At 41.0% G+C, this 20,019-nt stretch overlaps 4 protein-coding genes across 4 annotated transcripts; 2 read left to right on the forward strand and 2 right to left on the reverse strand.

Moving 5' to 3' along the window:
- Positions 1-896: 896 nt before the first annotated feature.
- On the reverse strand, positions 897-5,121 carry LOC131298953 (uncharacterized). Its single transcript, XM_058324460.1, has 4 exons — positions 4,738-5,121; positions 2,449-2,893; positions 2,179-2,294; positions 897-1,598 (listed from the first exon to the last, which is right to left on the reverse strand). The coding sequence occupies exons 1-4, from the start codon at positions 5,087-5,089 to the stop codon at positions 1,177-1,179; spliced, it is 1,335 nt and encodes a 444-aa protein (XP_058180443.1). The 5' UTR covers positions 5,090-5,121; the 3' UTR covers positions 897-1,176.
- Positions 5,122-6,783: 1,662 nt separating this feature from the next.
- On the forward strand, positions 6,784-10,916 carry LOC131298954 (protein JINGUBANG-like). The gene is made up of 3 exons (XM_058324461.1): positions 6,784-7,350; positions 8,764-9,107; positions 10,244-10,916. The coding sequence occupies exons 1-3, from the start codon at positions 6,793-6,795 to the stop codon at positions 10,623-10,625; spliced, it is 1,284 nt and encodes a 427-aa protein (XP_058180444.1). The 5' UTR covers positions 6,784-6,792; the 3' UTR covers positions 10,626-10,916.
- Positions 10,917-15,026: 4,110 nt separating this feature from the next.
- On the forward strand, positions 15,027-17,007 carry LOC131299218 (aquaporin TIP2-1). The gene is made up of 3 exons (XM_058324835.1): positions 15,027-15,381; positions 16,009-16,259; positions 16,351-17,007. Exons 1-3 carry the CDS (start codon positions 15,255-15,257, stop codon positions 16,717-16,719), a joined length of 747 nt encoding a protein of 248 aa, XP_058180818.1. The 5' UTR covers positions 15,027-15,254; the 3' UTR covers positions 16,720-17,007.
- A 1,114-nt stretch (positions 17,008-18,121) lies between these two features.
- Positions 18,122-19,787, reverse strand: LOC131299219 (photosynthetic NDH subunit of subcomplex B 3, chloroplastic). Its single transcript, XM_058324836.1, has 6 exons — positions 19,466-19,787; positions 19,262-19,372; positions 18,946-19,002; positions 18,675-18,737; positions 18,418-18,480; positions 18,122-18,323 (listed from the first exon to the last, which is right to left on the reverse strand). The coding sequence occupies exons 1-6, from the start codon at positions 19,697-19,699 to the stop codon at positions 18,246-18,248; spliced, it is 606 nt and encodes a 201-aa protein (XP_058180819.1). The 5' UTR covers positions 19,700-19,787; the 3' UTR covers positions 18,122-18,245.
- Between the last annotated feature and the right edge of the window lie 232 nt (positions 19,788-20,019).

The raw sequence follows: 20,019 nt of genomic DNA on the forward strand, positions 1-20,019 counted from the left end.
CCGGTATTCGTAGCGCGCTCACTCACTGCTTGTGGGTATGGACTCTTTATGAATTAACAGCACGGCTAGAATCGAGAGCAGTAAGACATAAGCAAAGCAATCTATGAAGCTGGTCGAAACCTTCACTAATTTTCATGCAATTCTCATATTCATTTCTGAATATCAACTGCAACTCATTAATTCTAACCCGGTTATACGTAAACAGGCGGAGGAACTAACTCAATGGTAGTGTTAGTTCAAATCTAGCATTCTCTAGTCATCTGCATAAATAAAGAGGCTCTCTCTCTCTCTCTCTCTCAACAAAGAGGCCTTTTTTGGCAACAACAAAAGTGACTAGATTCGACTCCGACAATAGGTATTTGTGCACTCTTCCCAATGAGGAATTTTTGGGTGCCGAGGGCACCACGAGTAGCGCATCCGGGCCGTCCATTTCGGTTTTGAACGGCTTGGATTTGAAGAGAGAAAGAGGAGAGACAATGGAGGGGTGAGAGGAGAGAGAGAGTTTCAATCTGGGCCGTCTAACACACTTTTGGACCGCTCCGATGCGCTACTTGGGCACTACGTGGGCACAGCCTCATGGTGCTACCCGGCACCTAAAAATTTATCCTCTCTGACACACAAATTTTTACAGGAACAAGAGGGGAAGATTTGGTGGTTGACTTTGGTGACGTGGCAAAAATGGCTGGCCATTTTGCTACCATATTTGGGTAAAATAACACACCACCGGGCTAGTTTTTTTTTTTTTTTTTCAATTTTGGCCATTTTTGGGAATTTTTTTGGAATGGCTGAAGCCATTTGGGAAGCATTGGACTATGCGCATGGAAACCATTTCAAGACAGAACCATGCATATGCTCATCAAACAAATAGTATCCAAAGTCGAGACACACAACGACCATCAGCAATTTTGTCTTTGTTTTCCAGAGAAGGATTACAAGTACAAAGAAACAAACGATTCTAAACAAGTAAAAATTTGCAGCAACAAAGAATAAACTGCGCTACGGCCAACTGATCTTCATAGATGTCTGAAATAACTCTCGAATGTGAGCTCTTTAAAGGGAAAAACTAGTAAACATGGCATTTGGAAAAAAAGAAAAAAGAAAAGAAAAGAAAAGGGCGTATGTAAGGCATGCATCATATTAACAGATCCCTAGATTTCACCCCTACTTTAGATGGCTTCAAGATTTTTGGGCAGATATTTGAAGATACACCATTTGAGTGTATCCATTGAACACAGAATTCTCAAGTCTGGTCAAGCCAAGCCTCTGGAACAAGCCAAACCTGCCATCTTCAACAATGGGAGTGGGTGCACGGGCAGGATCGTATCTGTTTTGATGAGTAAGTGAAGGGCCAGCCACCGGTGGGAGCTCCCAATAAACATCTAGGACTGACTCCACAAACCTGCTGTTCTGGAAGTGTTCCGCATAGGTGATTGCCTTGTTACTGTGGTTAAAGTCATCTCGCATATGCCCCCTAACACCCCACCATGCTTCACCAGGCCCACATAACTCTTTTATATCAACAGCTTTTTCCCAGAAATTCTTCCGTCTTGATCTTATCCTAGCTTCATCGCTATCTTTAAAGCAACTATGGCCACCACCTACAGCCATAGAATAGTAACACAAGCCCAGAAAATCCCATAACCAATCAATATCCGCAGTCAAATTGCCTTTGGTGTTGCCATCAAATTTAGCAACTTATCTAGTGTGGAATAACTTCATAACATGCATTCATAGAAGATGAACCAATCAAAAGATAATGTGTCATGTGTACAGACATGAATACGGACACAGCTCATCATGCAAGATTCATAATCACTCAGACCTGAATTCAACACTAACATCAAACTCAATGCAGGAATTATTTCAGTACTATGACCATTCTACATCAAACCTATTCTAAGAAAGTTCCCAAACTAGTGTGTCACCTACCGCTTGACCATGTCACAGATATTCCGTTGCCATGTAAAACTCAATGAAGTACTGGAATAAGCTTGTTTTGTGGGTTGGGATCAATATCTTCATAAAACTCATGGACTTCCCCAGAAGGCCAAAAGTTCAACGTTAAAAACTCTTATCTTGCTAAGAGATATATTCATTTCAGTCAAGTGATGCACATACTCTATAAAACCATCTACACTCCATGTATTCATTGACAAAAGGGAAATAGTCAATCTGTACCTCTTACATAGAATTGATCACATATCTGTCTCAATGAATAGTGGTCTCCAGTTCCAGTATCATAGTTGTCCTCAAAAACAAGATGCCTGAAGCCAGCTTTCAGTGCTTGTTTGAGCCTACAGGATATGTGACGTGACTCATCAGCTATAGTAGCAAGTTGCCATGCAACAGGTAAAAAAAAGTTGAATACCTACTAGAATTGTAAGTTTACTAGTGGAGATGGAAGTAGCAAATGGAGAGAAGATTCTGATTAATCCAACATCCGCTTACCGTTTCAATTCATTCTGATGATCATCAAAGAAGACAAGAACCTGACTGAGATCAGTAATTCCATGTTTCTTCATCACACTTCCCCAGTTAAGACTCCCAAAATCCACAAACTCCTTTCCGGCCAAGTATGTGCAGTTGCCATCTACATAAGCTGGTCCCTTTTTAAGATACTTCTCAGGATGGCGGGGTGACAGTGACACAATGGGCTTGTCTGGCATTGCTTGCCGCAAAACCCAAGTTGAATGCCCCTTGAAAGCACCACTCTCAATCATCAAATCAGGCTTGAGCCACCGCGCAAAGAACCAGAGCCCAAAGCTATGGTCAAAACCCATCCCATACATGTTAATTTTTATTGGCCTTGTTTCATATATCGGTACAAACTCTTCCAGGCCCTTTAGCAAATCTTTGGATGTCCACTCAACAGTTTTCCCATGTTTCGATCTGCCTTTTTGCCAGGGATAACAATTAAATGGGCACAAACCGTAAGACATTCATTACGTAATGCTAAAAATAAAAGTTGGCAGTGATGAATCAGCTACCAGAATAAAGTATGAAATTTAATAATTCACATCTCTTAGAACTACGGAATCCAATGTCCAGCAATGAAACAACCAGCAAAGTAATTGAAGAAGAAGAAGAAGACGAATGATAAAACCTAATAAAATCAAATACGATAAGTACATACAAAACCACACTTATAAACTGAAAGATATATCAGGAGCCATAGCTTGGGAGTATAACAAGGTTTGCATATGAGATTCCAGCAGGCATTCAAAAGAATCAGTGGTTCGTCTGCAACACAATGTCAGAGTTGCTTAAATACTCTTTTAAAAGTGCTTCCGAACCAATGACTTTTCTTCTTTTCTTCTTCTTCTTCTTCTTCTTCTTTTTTCTAATTTGAGAATGAAGGAAAGGGGCAGAGGCTGCACATTTGTTGTGAGTAAACACAACAAGACTCATGGGATATCCCATAGCAGAGAAATAAGGATCCACATCAAAAGATTAACACTTAAGAATAGAAGTAACAACAGAGTTACAGAGTTGAGTTCAGACCAAAATATCCCAATAATAATCTACCCATGAGAAAGGCATAATTATTCAAATGCATACAACTTATTTTGAATTGGATGCCAAACTTTAGAAGATTTAGGCAAGACTCTCTATTCCATTACCAATTGAATCTACCTTGTTTGTGCAAAAAGTGAACCTCATTTAATTGTGATCTTTGTGGAGTGGATTCTTGTTGACCTCTACAAGTGCGAGCTGGGATGCAAGTATAGGGGAGTGTCAAGAGCTTGTCCCACATCTGCTAACTATCACCTCCTCATCTACTATTCAGCATAAGCTATTCAGTGACAATTGGTTTGAATTGGATGATCTAACAAGACTAACTTTCAGGCCCATGGATTAAGACCTTTCACATTGCTCAACCGTTAATAATGTTGCTTAACATTTCCCATTCCTTTCCCACTCCCAACTATGGAGACTGAATGAATAGTAGGGCACTTTAATTCAGTAGAACGAGCACCTACGACTAAGGGGAATGGAATGTCGACCATAGCAACCACACAGCACTAAAGTGGGTTTGTAGAGCCTGACTAGCGACTAGTACTAGACACCTCACCACTCACCAGTCACCATGCGTTCCCAAATCCTAGCATATATACATTGCTCTGCCTAACCTTGTACCCAGTTTGGTACTTTTCTTCTTCATTCCGTAGTATAAGGTAACTAGTTTGAGCGTGGCCATGGGCAAGTATAACCGCATATCATGCTTTCTTGTATTGTGGCGGATCCTTATTCGTGCTAGCGCGTGTGCGTGTTTATGTTTAGTGTGTCGCCTAACAATTACCAACTAATACTCAAGTTAGCTGAAAAAAAGACAAAAGTAGTAGTTTCATCGCTGCTTCAACTCTAAATGTAGATTAAAAGAAAATATTTACACGCCCAAATAGCAATCATCTACACTGGACCCATTAGCGCTCTGTTTGCTTCGACACCATTTACCGAAAAACATTCTTCATGTTGTTAAATGATTTTAGCCAAAAAGAGGGTTGGCACTTGAAGATTTTCTTCAATTACAAACAACATATTTTCACACTCCATTATACAAAATTCGCTCAGCTTACTCATCGACCATAGAGAAAGTTAACTACTCAAATGAAGCCAATACTCTATCGAAATACGCTTTTTACAACTCCCACGAAAATTCGACAGTAGATTGTCCAGATCTAACTATACCCTATTACAACAGAATCAACAAATCGCGGAGAGAGAGAGAGAGCTTACACCAGGGCACGCCGAGGGATCCAAAATCAGAATCGGGGTCCTCATAACCGAAGAAGCGCATACGAGAGACGGGATCGTACGCTGACGAGCCGACGCAAACCGAACAACGAGACCTAATGACGAGAGAAGATACAAAGAGGAGGAGCAGAAAGGAGAGGACGAGGAATAACGGGCAGAGGCAACCACCACCGGGTAGCGTTCGGGTCAAGTAATTGGTGGCCCTCATTACCACCGACATGTGCTTCCTCGTCTTCGATTCATCGCCGGCGTCTTCGGCGTCGTCTTCGCCGCCGCCGCTGAACTGCGCCGGCCTGCGAAGAGAGTGCACTCTCTCCAGCATTTTTCCGGCCATTTCCCTCTCTGATCAGTGTGGTGGTCAATACACTTCTTCTTTATGTTGTTTTATGGGCTGGGCCTATCTGGGTTGAAATGTTTATGGGCTGGGCCCATCTGGGTTGAAATTGGGCCTCATTTATCTTACAGGCCACGTTCATACGCACACAAATGCATTGGACAAGGCCCATGCTTGAGTTCTAGTAGTCCCTCCACACGAAATCCTAACACCATCTACATGTGGTGAGACTATTCGACTTCGGCCCAAACATAGGTGCAATGAAAGGCGACTTGAGTATTCAGGCAACAGTTACTAGGCAGAAAATGAAAGGAAACTGTATCTGATCAGGAATGGACGTAAACTCACAAGGTAGTTAGGAAAGCAAAACGTCTAGGTACACAATATTAAATACAACCCCTCACATACATACATGTGTTTAGTGTTGTGTTTGGATTGTCGCGTATGTAGCAATTTTAGTCAGGAAAACTTGGATACCATGAAAATAGTGGTGTTTGTGTGGTTATTATTTAGCAAAGGTTAATTTAGTTTTTTTCTTACCGATGGCCTTGAGAAAAATCTCATTTTCCTTGCAACTATTATATAACCACAAACACTTTACACACATACTCATGTCTTTTAGTTGGTCCCATACACTGGACGTGTAATGTGTGTGAGTCTCAATGTAAATGTGAATGAATTTGTGTAAGTGTTTGTGGTTGTATAATGATTATTTGCCTTGTAGGACTCATAGCGGCTATTGGCTAACATTTTACCCCCCAAAATTTTCCATGAAGTATCCTTAGTTAAACAAGTATGAAATATATATAGAATGCCATAAATAACAATTTCATGGTTCTATACTTTCATACTACTACCACGTAAAATTTTTGGGAAAATAATGGTCCAGAATGTGTTTTGATATTAATTACCAAAATACGTTATTGACCGTCATTTTTCCAAAATTTTTAATCCAAAAAAACTATCGAATTTCGAAATGACCGACCATGAATATAGTCTGCTGATTCTACAATTATTTTTGCAGAATGTCACACCTACTCATCATAATGTCTGATATGGGCGAGAGAGCTACAATTAAGAGCTCTTACCAAATGGACAGCTGATCACTTAACTCCAACTGGAGTATCTTTATTAGTATTACAGAGAGAGGGCGCGCGCCCCTCTTCAATTTCACATACACGTACCCTTGCTTACCAAATAATGTCAGGGACACAACGTTCTATTACAACACCGATCACACCCGCCTACGTGGCACTGCATGATTGGTGATTGCAAAATAGTTTCAAAGTGTTTATTTCCCCATTACTAATTATGTAGTGCTACTTAAGCCGGGTGTGATCGGTACTGTGTCCCTAGCATTATCGGTATAAATACGAGCCATACAGCCTCACCCACCATCTCATCTCATAAATATAAGTAAATGAACTTATATTCTGCACAACAATACATGATCCTACCTATCGTTGAAGTATGGAAATTAAGTTTGGTGATACGTTTTGTCTGAGCACTTCTGTTTGGTAATTTGCCTGAAAGGTTATTTACTTCCAACGCCCAACGTACTAGTCAGTTAAAACCTCAAAACTGAATGGAAAAGAAGCTTATATATGGGTCCGGTTTTGATCTACCAATATAACTGGGTCTGTATTTAAGCATTACCCCAACACACACACACACACACACACACACACAGAGAGAGAGAGAGTATGGCAACATTAGACTCTTCCAATTCTCCAACAAGTCCATCCTTCACACTCAGAGTACCCCAACAAAAAACCAACCCATTCCTCCGCAGCATTTCCACCAAAGAGCCCTCTTTCTCCCACTTCCCCTCCCCACCGCCTCGCCTCGCCTCTCAACCTTCCAGCCCCGCCCGCCTCCCCTTCCCACCCTCCTCCAAACCCCTCGACAACAACAACCCCGACGCTGCCGCATTGTCGCGGTGCGTCTCCTCCGTCCTAAAAAAAGACGGACAGATATTGTCCGTCGCGGCCTCGAACGGGCTCGTGTACACCGGGTCCGAGTCCAACGTGGTTCGGGTGTGGAAACTGCCCGAGTTCACCGAGTGCGGCCTGCTCAAGACCAAGGCCGGCGTGGTGGTTGCGATCGAGGTGTCCAACGACAAGGTTTACGTTGCGTACGCGGATTGCAAGATACGGGTTTGGCGGCGGAGCTGGGAAGGTGTTACGAGGCATGTGCGGGTGGGGACTATTCCGAGGGCCGGAAGTTATGTTCGGAATTATATCGCCGGCAAGGATAAGATGGTAATTAATTGCTCCCATATGGCTTTGATATCAGTTTTATGACTTTTATCCAGTAATCATGTATGGTTGGTGAATTGGCTATTGAGGAAGATAAATATTTTAGTATTTTTTGACGTTTGTTCAATTTTATGAAGCAGTATTGAATTGATCAAACGGCCACGTCCTGCAATGTGTACCATGCATTCTGCATAATGGAATATATATCGTGAATAAGTTATTTACATATATAAACGCTCAATCTCGATTGAGATTGAGTGAGCTCCGTAAATAAGTTATTCTCTATATATACGTGGAATGCAGACCGCAGAATCAAACTTAATTAATGCTAGGGCATGAATTAGGAAGTGTTATTAAAGTGGCACACACCAACCGTCCCTTTCAGGGCTGCATTACTAGTTTTTGTCTTAAATACTACATGTATATTATATATATGAGATACGGGGCCAACTTAGGCTAAAACACACGTGCACCTGGTTTTTAAATCTATCAGATGTAGCGAGCATATTGGGCCAATATCCTATCTAGTAATTAATGGATTGGTGATATTGTGTATCATAAGGATGGTGTAAACGAGCCTTCCTAGCCGAGTCGAACTTTGTAGTATTCGAGTTCAACTCGTTTACTAAACGAGCTTAAAATTGTAATTCGGGTTCAACTCGTTTGTAAATGTTTCGAGGCTGTAATGAGCCGAGCCCGGTTCATGTAGAAAACGATCCTTTATAAACGAGTCGGGCCTATACCAACGAATCGAACCAAATTTTAGAATGTTGAGCTTGGTTCGAATACTAAACGAGTTGAGTCAAGCCTCGAGCTGCGCAAACAACTCGACTTGTTTACTGCCCTAAATTTAGAAGGGACGAGACACGTGGGTTTTATGGCATAATGAATCAAATTATACATCCTCCGTCCCCATGTTTTAGTTCTTCATTCTATTCTAATCGGATAGAGAATTAATGATATTCTGGTAATACTTTCTATATGTAATATAGATTTTGTTTTATAGTTATCAATTAATTTTACTAAACAAAACTTTCAAAATCACCTAAAACATTGTAAACTAGTATAAGATTATAATCATTTGAAAAGTGACACGATCTCCCAAAAAAGACAAAAAAAAATTGGGATGCTAGGAGTAAATCATAAAATTAATTATGCCCATTTTTAATGAGATCACACTAATTAGATACAGAAAGTTTACTTACGCAACTTTAAAACATATCTCAGGATACAGCTGTGTCCAGAATCGTCTAATATATATGAACCCACGTTCGTCAAAGTCGAGTCTAGAATCGTTTAATATATATAGGGATCCACGGGGGTCGAACGACTTTGATAGCAGTTGTCATCGGAGTTGTCTTTTTTGTGTGTTGGTAATAGTTTTGCTCAATTGCATATGTTTGATTAATTTTTCAGATGAAGCATATGGGGCCCATATCCTCACTAGCACTGAACGCATCGGACGACATCCTCTACTCCGCATCCCTCGACAAAACAGTCAAAGTATGGCGAATCTCCGATTACAAATGCATCGAGACCATCCAAGCCCACTCCGAACCAATCAACGCCATCGCATTATCCGACGACGGAGTCCTCTACACCGCCTCCGACGACGCCACCGTCCGCGTGTGGCGGCGCAACTTCTGCACCTCCAACCGGCCCCACTCCCTCACCATAACCCTCCCCGCCAAATCATCGCCCGTCAGAACCCTAGCCCTAACCGCCGACGGTGGGGTCCTCTACGGCGGCTGCACCGACGGGTACCGTTAGAGATTAATTTTATTCTTTTTTGTTCGACATTCTAAATCAATTCTTAAGAATGTCAAAACACATACTAATATTGTGCAAATTTTTACAAAATCTGACTTGACCCGGCCTCTAGTACTACTAATACCGAAGGCTGTCCTACCGTCTCGCCTATTATAGTACTAATTTTCAGATTAATTAGATTTTTTTTATTGGATTAGTCCCTGCAAGTTTTTTGAGCGAAACAAATTTCTTAAAATTTCTACTCCATTTGTGAGGTAAAAATCTCCAAAAACTTTAAATTATCGTTCATTGTTTAGGTTGTATGTATAAAATTGAACGGTGGATGTGCACATACACATAATATCATCTTTCTTTCGTTCGGATCTTGCGAGTAGCAATATATACTTATAAAATATATTTTTTATTATCATTATGAAAATACACTTTATCATTATGAAAATATACTTATATACACGTTATTCGGGTCCCTACTAGACACAAATTCTGCATCCATCACTGTTAAACAGGGTCTCGAGCTGAGTTGCTCAACACCATAGAAAGTAGCACTCTTTCATTTCTTAAATGATGGTCTACTATGAAAAGAAATTTAATTTTTAAAATAAAAAATACTTTTGTGTATGGATTTGTAAATTTCTTGACAGATAATTAATTTAGTATCAAGAAATTTAAACAATCATAAACGAAAATGCTTCAATTTCTAATTTAAAATTTGCACAATCTTTTCATGGTGAATTATCATTTAGGAACGGAGAGAGTGTTCTCCCCAATCGTTGAAGTGTGATTAAAAAAAAAATTTCCGAACCAGGATTGAAGAAAATGTTCTCTCCATTAATTGGAGAAAAGCCGAACTCACTATTCGTGTATAATCTCTACCCGTATCTCTCACCCTCTTCACCTTTTCTCCACTCCTTTCACGGTTTCACCCTTGCACAAAAGCTCAATATATAAAGGTATAAATGGATTAAAGTCTTATTCATTATTTGTTCGTGATGATAGGGATAATTCTCTTTTAGAATTTTTGTTACGGCCAATGTTAAATATACACTAATTTTTGAACTGTAATAATGAGAGTGTAATTCTAGTACAATAAGTATTTTATTTAAATCTCATTAAAATGTTTCAACAGGTACATCCATTACTGGCTCAAGGGCTGGTTCTCGGCTCAACCGCAGTACGGCGGGTCGCTCCCGGGGCACACCCACGCGGTGATGTGTTTGGCCACTGTGGGGAGTTTTGTGGTGAGCGGGTCGGCAGATTCGACGGGTCGGGTTTGGGTAAGGGAGCAAGACGGGCAGCATTGTTGCGTTGCGGTGCTTCAGGGTCATAGGGGGCCGATCAGGTGCGTCGCGGCGTTTCCTGGGTGGGTTTCGGCGGCGGGGGAGGAGGCGGAGGATGGTTGCACGGTTTGCACTGGGAGTCTCGATGGGGTGCTGAAGGTGTGGCGGGTGGTGAATAATGTCGGGCGATGTTTGGTTCAGAAGACTTGTGCGTACTTTGATCTGGATTAAAGGTTTGGTCATGGTTTTGAGATGCAAGTGTACATTCTAGTGTCATGGGCTGTTAGAAGTAGTTCCCTTCGCTTCCGGTCTCGATCCTCGCTTTCGCGAATCTGAATAATTTGGAATGTTCTTTTAAGACGCTTCAATGCTCGCGCTCTCGTTCGCGCATGACCATGCGAGTTATGTGACTTAGGCTAGAACTTAGATGTCTAGTAGTAACTCTAGTAGTTGGTTAATTTGCCTCCCTAGTGGTTCGGACTTCGGATCATGTACATACAAGTTGCCCTTGATTTCATCTCACTTGACTTCTCTCCTTGCTATTGATGTGCTTTTTTTAATGGCATACGACGTAACGACCGACTAATCTAGAGAAAAATTCCATCTGCCATAATCAAAGTTCAACGAGAGTCGCAGAGTCTCGTATAGATTGGCCCAACAAAAAAAAATTGATAGCACGCGGGTGAGTGTCGAACTCCAGATCAAAGACTTTTTGAAGCTCGTGATTGTCAAGTGACTTCGGGTATAGAAATTTGATGTTCTAGTATTACATCTGGTGAACAGAAATAAAGATTTTGAAGCTTGTTAGTTAACTTGACGCATATTGGTATTGAAACATATACAGGGTAAAGTTATTTTTCCCAAATCTACATCATGTGATTGATCTTGCAAATTCATCACTTCCAAACAAACCTAATGAAACAAATCGTAACAAGCTGGACTATAAATCCTGTCATGAATCGGCACTCAGCGGTGCCTGAAATGGCAAGAAGCATGGTTCTCTCCTGCTAATATCACAACCTTGCCTTCCGCCAACGAGATGCGACAGTGCTGCACCTGCTCCCGCTCCCGAGGCTGCATCTCAACCCCATACTCATAACTTGGTTCGCCGTGATGGTCGCGCCTCTGCTCTGGAGGCTGCATCTCAACCCCAAACTCAGACCTCGGTTCGCCGTGATGGTCGCGCCTGTTCAGCAACCGATACAGGGTGTAACAGATTATGCGCAAGCCGAGAACAATGCCAATGATCGCCAAAGCCGATAGGACGTAAGACAGGACAGAAGAGTTTCTGCAGCCGAACAGAATTCCTAGGCACACCATGGCTTGAGAGCATGATGGAAGGTTGTGTGTTGACGAGGAAGGGTAGAAGAACAGGAGAAGAGAATCATGGATTTTGCTGCCTGGATTCTTTCCTTGTTCAGATGGTAGAAAAGGTTTCTTTCCTTGTTTGGGTTAGAGGTATTCTTGCCTTCAACTGTTGGCACTACTATTTTGTCCCTTTTTTTTTTTGTCTAGTATGGAATTTGATTAGCACTAATGTTTGAACAGAAAATTAAATCATCCGCCAAATTTTTCACCTTATTTTCTCCGGATTTTGAATCATCTCCGCTATAATGAATGCAGTGAGTTAAATTACTATAGATGTTAAGGTTGTTCAATCAACTCGAACCAGAAACTCTCTGCATGTTCATCCATTCGGTCAACTGTCTAGGTAGTAAAAAATAGTCAAATTGTCCATGTCAAATTTTGTGAGTTCAATTGGCCATTAAACCATACCATAGTAGTTGGGGATTCCAATATTAAAAAGGCTAATTGAGCTATCAGAGTTAAGAGTCATCATGGCTGTTCAAACAAGCAGGCCACTGTATTGTGGGTTTGGAATGACTCATAAGATAGGCCATTACATCTGCCCATGTGCTACTAGGGCCACTTTCTTGACTAACCCATTTGAAGTTTTCGATAAAGCTTTACTTTAAATAGCACTTTTGAAAGAACAAAATCATTTCTAGTTGCAAGAGAGGGAGAATGGACCGGGCCCTGTTTTGACATTAATCTAATTATGGTGCTTTGAAAACGGAGATGCCCCGGGGCATCGAAACGTCTACTAACCAAGTGTGCCTCAGGCGCCATTCGGTTGCGCCTCGGGCGCATAATAAGCGCAATCTTATTGCTCTCCGGGCACATTAAATGTATTCTTTACTAATGCAATGCGCCTTAGGCGCAATTTGAGTGCGGCCCGGGCTCATCATATGCGACTCAGGTGCAATTCTATTGCTTCCCGGGCGCATCAATGTATTCTTCACTAACGCAATGCGCAATTCGAGTGCCCCCTGGGTACTTCATATGCGACTCAAGCGCAATACGAGTGCGTCCCGGGCTCATCATATACAACTTAGACTCAATTCGAGTGCACCCCAGGCGCATCATATGCGACTCAGGCGCAATCCTATTTCCTGGCGCATCAATGTATTCTTTACTAACGTAATGTGCCTCATGTGCAATTCGAGTGCACCCCGGACGCATTTATATTTTCTTCACTAACGCAATGCGCCTCAGGCGCAATTCTTGTATGCCCCAAGTGCATCTATATTTTATTCACTAATGCAATGCACCATTCGAGTGCGCCCTGGGCGCAGCATATGCACAATCCTATTGCTTTCCGAGCGCATCTATGCATTCTTTACTAATGTAATGCGCCTCAGGCTGGGGCAAGTAGAGTGTGCCCCGGCGCATCCGCCTGACCAGGATCCAATCTTTCGATTTAAAATTTTTTTGTTTCACCACCACTGCCAATAAATGATGATTATCAAAAGGATGCCTTTAATTAATCAACGCAAATGACTTGGAGCCTCAAATTCGATGGCAAACCATATCCTAAATTAGCAAGGTGTCTAGATTCTTTTGGGTTATTAAACCTGTTGTAATAACTTTATGAAAGAGCCACAAAATCAAAACCCTTTTCAGGCTATGGAGATAAATTCAGAAAGATTTTTACCTAACTTTATGCTTACTTTATTCTATGAAGTAAAATTGCTTCTTGAATTCTGAAGCTCAGTCACACTAATCAACCATACTATATGTGAAGTCTTCAACACGCCGGGTTCCCCTTATGGGTCCTGCTTTTAGTCATAATCTTTCAAAATGTCTCGCACTCGCTCTCTCAATCCTCTCTCTTGTGCATTTGAGTAGGTTGGAATGTGTTAATGATGCTTTCACGCTCATGCTTGCAGACACGGATTAACTTAGGTCCTGCATCAGCCTTAGAACACAAATGATCTCAGCGTGTGATATTTGCAAAAAATGTGAGTGCTTTAAGGGGGCCAGTGGTGACATTTCTTTTTTTCTTTTGCTAATATTTTATACATCAGCGGCTGTTTCAAAAAAACACATTATATACATTAGTGGGGAGGTTTAGCGGAGAAATTAGTTAGTTAGTTCACAGAGAATTCAGAAGCTGTCCATAGCCCTGAACTCTAGAGCCTCTAATGAGACTCGAACCTTAGCCTCTCTTGTGACTTGTGAGAGAACCAAGAGATAACCGCAGAGTTACCGGCCCTTTGGTTAGTGGTGACATTTCAAATGCAGAAATAATAGCTCTAACTAACCACGTGCCATGGGCATAACTATGCTCATTATTTTTCATGATTAGTACTCAAGTATATATGATGTTGAAGGCCTGACCGGAAACAAGACAATTGGTATTTGCTTCAATATTGATACACGAGTTCGAGCATGGAGCAAATTTCTTTAACAAAATGTGGGACATGAAACGTCGTATCCGTCAATTATTCTTTTCCAACCCTCATAAACACGAGTCTCGTGCATTTTTTTTTATATCCAGATGATCGAATCAGCCTGCGCGCACCTAATCTTTGACGAAAGAAAATTCTATGAAAAGGGCATTAAATTCAGAAACACAAAAACAGAACCCCATGCATCTCCTTTTTTTATCGTAAATCTCCAAAAACAGACATCCAAAAAAGTGAAAAACCAAAGATAACTCTCCAGATTCCTCTTTATAAATCTATCCAGTATCCATCCCTATCCACCCGGCTATTACTCCTCGTTAAATACTAACAATAATTCAAACTATATATTTTAAAAAAACAAAATCCTTAACCAACATTATTATTATATATATAAGCTGTTCTATTAATCTTAGATCTTTATCCTCACGTTCCTAACAAATCCGCCAAACTAGGTCGTCGTATTTCGACATGGTCGGTGCAGTTTGTGGCCCAAACATATCCATGTCCCTATCACATCTCTTTCTTTACCATTCTCCTTTTACCGACGGTCAGGGGTGTTTGGGTCAATTTATGCGCACATTAACTAATTTCCTTTCCAATCCAGCCAAAGGCATCTCGCCAGGACTAGGGAGCTCACGAGAAATTACTATCTTACCGCCTAACCGTAAGAACCGAATCTTGCTCAATTGCGCGAGGACCAAACTCACCAACCAATCAGACTCCCTTTGTGGGCTACCATTCTCTCACTCTCTCCTATTGGGACGGTGCACATGGATGAATCATTGATGAGCTTCGCGACACTTCCAATAAAGGAGGCCTTGTGACAGCTAAGCTGGTCGCGGACTAACCTAATTGGACATGCATGGAATATGTACATTATTCCTTTTTATCTCTCCTAACAAAAAAACAAATGCAGGGGAAAAACGGAGTAGTTAAAAAAACAGTACTGTAGAATAAAGTCTGATTAGCAACTCATTTAATAATTTATTGAACCCAATATTATATCCTCATATTCCCCTGTATATATATATACATCTATCCTTGAAAGGGTCTTTGCACCATCTGAATCTCTCTCTCTCTCTCTCTCTCTCTCTGTTCCAAATTAATTAAGATGCCGGGCATTGCCTTTGGGAGGTTTGATGATTCCTTTGGCTGGGGATCTATCAAGGCTTACCTAGCTGAGTTCATTTCGACACTGCTCTTTGTGTTTGCCGGAGTTGGATCCGCTATAGCTTATGGTTTAATACTGTTCCAATCTCTTTTAATATGGCTCCATTAACACGTTGAATGACCACTTTAATTACTTCCCATGCATCCCCCACTCATTACTCATATGCTAATCGCTAAGCTTATCAAAATGTAAAATTCAAGTTGTGTCTCTCACCACATAAGCACGAGATCCTCCATGACTAGCCTTAATGCACTCTCGCTGGCACGATCGTTAACTGAAACTTTGGGATTTTCTCGGGGATCCGTGACGATTATTCGGTGTAGATCATCATTTAGCATGATGATTTTCTGATTAGTTTCTCGGCGTACGTTTCACTTTCGGGTGGGCATGTTACCCATGCTTGGAGTCCTAGTTATGGTTTTTCTAGTTGTCTCTCTTATGTTTGCTTAGGTGTATGTTCTTGGCTTGTTACCTGTTAAAATTGGCTTCTCTAGGTGTTTAAAATTCATTTCATCGGACAAACAACAACATCGGTCAGGGTGACGTAGCAGTGACGTAGTCAAAATCATCACCGAGTAATAGGCATATTTTGTTCATCACATTGACCCAAAAAAAATTAAAAAAATTGTTCATCACGTGTCTGTTATCTTCCTAATTGCTACTATTTCGTTCAATTTTTTTTGACCCTTTGTAGACAAGGTGACATCAGATGCTGCCCTAGATCCGGCGGGGCTAGTAGCCATTGCTATATGCCATGCATTTGCTCTCTTTGTGGCAGTCTCCATCGCGGCTAACATTTCCGGCGGCCACGTAAACCCCGCTGTCACCTTCGGGTTGGCTCTGGGGGGCCAGATCACCGTCCTCACCGGCATCTTTTACTGGATTGCACAACTTGTTGGCTCCATTGTCGCATGTTACCTGCTCAAATATGTCACCGGAGGCTTGGTAAGTCATAAATCTTAAGCCCGGACACTTGAGTTATAAAAAAAAAAAGAAGTCGCCCTAATTTCTATTTTTTCTGACCTTTTTTTTCCAGGCAATCCCAATCCACAGCGTGGCCGCCGGCGTTGGAGCAGTTGAAGGAGTGGTTATGGAGATCATTATCACATTTGCTTTGGTATACACAGTCTATGCAACAGCAGCTGACCCCAAAAAGGGCCCATTGGGCACAATTGCCCCCATTGCCATTGGTTTCATTGTTGGAGCCAACATCTTGGCTGCAGGCCCATTCTCCGGCGGGTCAATGAACCCGGCGCGCTCTTTCGGGCCTGCAGTGGTGAGCGGCGACTTCCACGATAACTGGATCTATTGGGTTGGGCCTCTTGTCGGCGGGGGCGTGGCTGGATTGGTCTATGCAAATGTGTTCATGCAACATCAACATGTTCCCCTGTCCAGTGACTTCTAAATTGGGAGGAAATTCTTGTGCTGTTAAATCCATTTGTAATAAAAGAAGAGATTCTTATTTATTTTCCTTTTTTTTTTTCCTTCTTTTTCTCTTTCTTTCAGTTTGGGTTTCATGGTCAGTTCAAAAAAAAAAAAAAAGGTTTGGGTTTCATGGTTTATTTCATGTTGTGGATCTTGTGGTTCAATGCTGTTTTTTTCCTAAAAGAGAGATGCACGAAGTTGGTGGAATTCAACCACTTTTTTGTCATTCTTGTACTAATTTTATGGGATTCTTCTTGTTATTGGGTCACGGGTATGTCTATTATTTTCTATGAACTTTAACTTATCTTTTTTTAAGTTTTGAGCATCCCATGTACACACATTTATTTGCACAAATTGGTTACAGATGGGTCCAAGTCGTATTTATCAAACGATTTCGGATACATTTGTACTTATAACAGTACGTATAAATCGGTATAGTACTTTACAAAGACTTTTTACAATGTCTTGTGGTGGTAGAATGTTGCCAGTACTTCCCGACTTCACTAATATCTTGCATTTATAAGACATTGGAGAAATCGGGAAGTATTGCTGATGTTTTCAAGTAGTTGTCCGTATACATCTTTGCAATCAATTTTGTTTGGAAGAACGAATGCTGTCGAGCTATTGCTGATATTTTCTTGAACAACTCTCCATCCAAGGGCTATTGCAAGGAAAGGCAAAATTATTTGGTGGTCTTGGGCCCAATGCACTTATTCATCACACACTCATGTGGGGTACAGTACTATGTGTATGATCTCCACATTAATGTGTGGCGGAAAAGTGTGTTGGGGCATTACGTGGCGGGGCACCAAGCCCTTTTTTCGTAAAACGGAAAATAAGTACTTAGAAAATAAGAATCTTAGTGGAACGGGACCTTAATAAGCTTGAAAAGGTGGCTTAATGATTCTGAAATAAGAGCATGCATGTTGACAAATATTTGGGGGTAGCAATAGAATGCTATTAAGAGCTAGAATAAACTCTTGAAGAATGTTTCAAAGGTACTGCTCTTGATAGGCAAATGTACCTAATTTGGAACATCTCATTCAACATCTTGGTGGCTAGGCTTTGCCTTGTGGTTTGGCATGCCCCGGATCCTGGTGTAATCGTAAATGGTAGTGATACGGTTCGGATGGGACTGAAATTAGGGAATTCATCCACCAAGATCTGTTGTGTGTGAGCATGCGCACGTCTTTAATAGAAAGAACTATATTTTCAGTACGATTGGAGGAATACTTGAGGGACTTCCCCACCACATTGGTGAAGGATTCACCGCAATTGGTATTATTCACTCTTTCCATGGTTTCAGCTTCCTTTAGTATCATCAATCAAAAAACATGACGGTGAACTCCACGTTACTTCTAGAGTTGTACTAACACAGTACGAGAATCTAATATCCGATCATTCTCTCTTTGTCCAGAATATCCAATATCCACTGTAACTTAATTTCTTAAGAATACAGATTTACACTTTTCAATGGACGCCTAGCTGAACAGAAGAAAGTCGTAATCAGGGTTCTTCCGGAGGAGGTTCTTTGTTGTATTCCCATTGATGCCCTTTCCATTCAGGCAGTTGTTGGATGACAACCTGCGGCAAATCAAGCATACAATTGAGTAAGAAAGTTCGGCTCGTACTAGACTAGGCTAATAAAATCTTAGATAGATGTCACATTGCCACAAACCAGGCCTCTAGAATCTGGTTTCCCAACTGTAACCTGACAAGCAAGCCTCCAGTTCTTTGGATTCTGCAATTTCGTTTTCGCTCAAACATTAGTCTTCAACCACCAGTGACAATATTTACAGTTATCGCGCTTTACTAATAAGATAGAAAGGGTATTTTTTTCGTTGAGTACTTCTTCGCATTTGTGGAGATATTTTACTGGGGATTATATTTTCTTTTATTTGAAATTTAGCATTGCCAAAGTATAAATATGAGTACCCGCTTGAGTTTCTCCTTTTCTTTATCCGTTCGTGGGGTTAGCAGCTCCTTCCCTTCAACAACCTAACAATACAAAGAAAAATAAAACAATCATTTCACCGAATTTTGAGCGAAAACTATGTAAGTGACGTGTTATAATGTCAACACGGGGTCATAAATTAGAACAAATCCCATTATTGCCTGGTAAAATAAAAAGTAATAGCATTCTACAGATAAATATTCCGAAGAAAAGAAAAAAAGAAAAAGAAAAAGAAAAAAAAGAATGACTCACTTCAACAATGCATGTGCCACAAGTTCCTCCTCCCGAACAGTTACACAGAGGTCTAGCCTGAAAATTCAAAATACATTGACTCAGCAATTGAATAGAACAAATCGATTAACTCATCTAAATTGAATGTCAGAGTCGGCTGCTATAGCCCCCGAATTTTTTCGAACTTTTCGGACCCCTTTTACTTTAGTACCCCTTATAATAGTTCCACAAAAAAGGTCTCATCTTTAATTTTCGCTTTAGGCCTTCGGAAAGTCAGGATCGGCTCTGCAGAATGTGAACATAGAGAGAGAGAGAGAGAGAGAGGGAGGGGCCTTACATATGGTCCATACAGTTCCATATTAGAATCCAACATAATGTCTCTGAGTTTCTGCCCACCACATGCTGTACGAAAATGCACATCTGGTGTTCCATCAGGAAGTAACACAGACTGAAACCAAAACACACAAAACCCATTAGCAAAACGATTCACACAAGTATAGCATTAGCAACTGAATTGACTAACATCAACATCTGAACTTACGTGAACAAATGCAAAATTGACTGCAGGGGGTTCTTCGGGCTCTTCCGCGGTTTCCGATTCACCCTCCGGAATCGTAGCGACAGCTCTGATTCTTCTTCTTCTTCCTCTTCTAGAGAAGCTGATGATGCTTTTGGGGGGTCTGATCAATTTTCCAGTACTTGTGCTGAAGTTGTGAGAGAGGAGTACTTTGTGAGAGGCCAAACAATGAGGATTGAGTAACTGAAGTGTACCCATTACTCTGTTTACTATTATTTTTTTGGTATTTGAATAAATGGGAGTCTATTAATGGTTGAATTTGGATATTAGTAGTATGGTTTTTCTGTGATGGATGTGAGTGGTTCTCATTTACCTTATCTGATGAGATATTGAGGTGGCTGGATCTGTTCTGTATGTCGACACAGAACTATAAAATAACGAGATAATCTTTTTAACGGTAAAACTGTGAATAATTGTTTACGGAATCAATCGCGACTGTTCAAAAGTGTTCTAGACGGTCCGAATTTTAATAAAACTTTTTCAGAAGAAAATTGTTGTTGTAAAGAACTTGTTCACGG

Source organism: Rhododendron vialii, chromosome 8a (assembly GCF_030253575.1).
Source record: "Rhododendron vialii isolate Sample 1 chromosome 8a, ASM3025357v1".
Taxonomy (NCBI): Eukaryota; Viridiplantae; Streptophyta; class Magnoliopsida; order Ericales; family Ericaceae; genus Rhododendron; species Rhododendron vialii.

Bases quoted from the DNA above. Each gene is read 5' to 3' on its own strand.
- LOC131298953 (XM_058324460.1), bottom strand. From the start codon at position 5,089: ATGGCCGGAAAAATGCTGGAGAGAGTGCACTCTCTTCGCAGGCCGGCG. The intron at 2,894-4,737 runs GTAAGCTCTCTC...CCTGGCAAAAAG, and splicing joins ATCCCTCGGCGTGCCCTGGT to GCAGATCGAAACATGGGAAA. The intron at 2,295-2,448 runs GTAAGCGGATGT...CATATCCTGTAG, and splicing joins CATCAGAATGAATTGAAACG to GCTCAAACAAGCACTGAAAG.
- LOC131298954 (XM_058324461.1), top strand. From the start codon at position 6,793: ATGGCAACATTAGACTCTTCCAATTCTCCAACAAGTCCATCCTTCACA. The intron at 7,351-8,763 runs GTAATTAATTGC...TTAATTTTTCAG, and splicing joins TCGCCGGCAAGGATAAGATG to ATGAAGCATATGGGGCCCAT. The intron at 9,108-10,243 runs GTACCGTTAGAG...ATGTTTCAACAG, and splicing joins TACGGCGGCTGCACCGACGG to GTACATCCATTACTGGCTCA.
- LOC131299218 (XM_058324835.1), top strand. From the start codon at position 15,255: ATGCCGGGCATTGCCTTTGGGAGGTTTGATGATTCCTTTGGCTGGGGA. The intron at 15,382-16,008 runs GTTTAATACTGT...GACCCTTTGTAG, and splicing joins TGGATCCGCTATAGCTTATG to ACAAGGTGACATCAGATGCT. The intron at 16,260-16,350 runs GTAAGTCATAAA...TTTTTTTTCCAG, and splicing joins AATATGTCACCGGAGGCTTG to GCAATCCCAATCCACAGCGT.
- LOC131299219 (XM_058324836.1), bottom strand. From the start codon at position 19,699: ATGGGTACACTTCAGTTACTCAATCCTCATTGTTTGGCCTCTCACAAA. The intron at 19,373-19,465 runs GTAAGTTCAGAT...TTTTGGTTTCAG, and splicing joins TCAATTTTGCATTTGTTCAC to TCTGTGTTACTTCCTGATGG. The intron at 19,003-19,261 runs GTAAGGCCCCTC...TTGAATTTTCAG, and splicing joins TGGAACTGTATGGACCATAT to GCTAGACCTCTGTGTAACTG.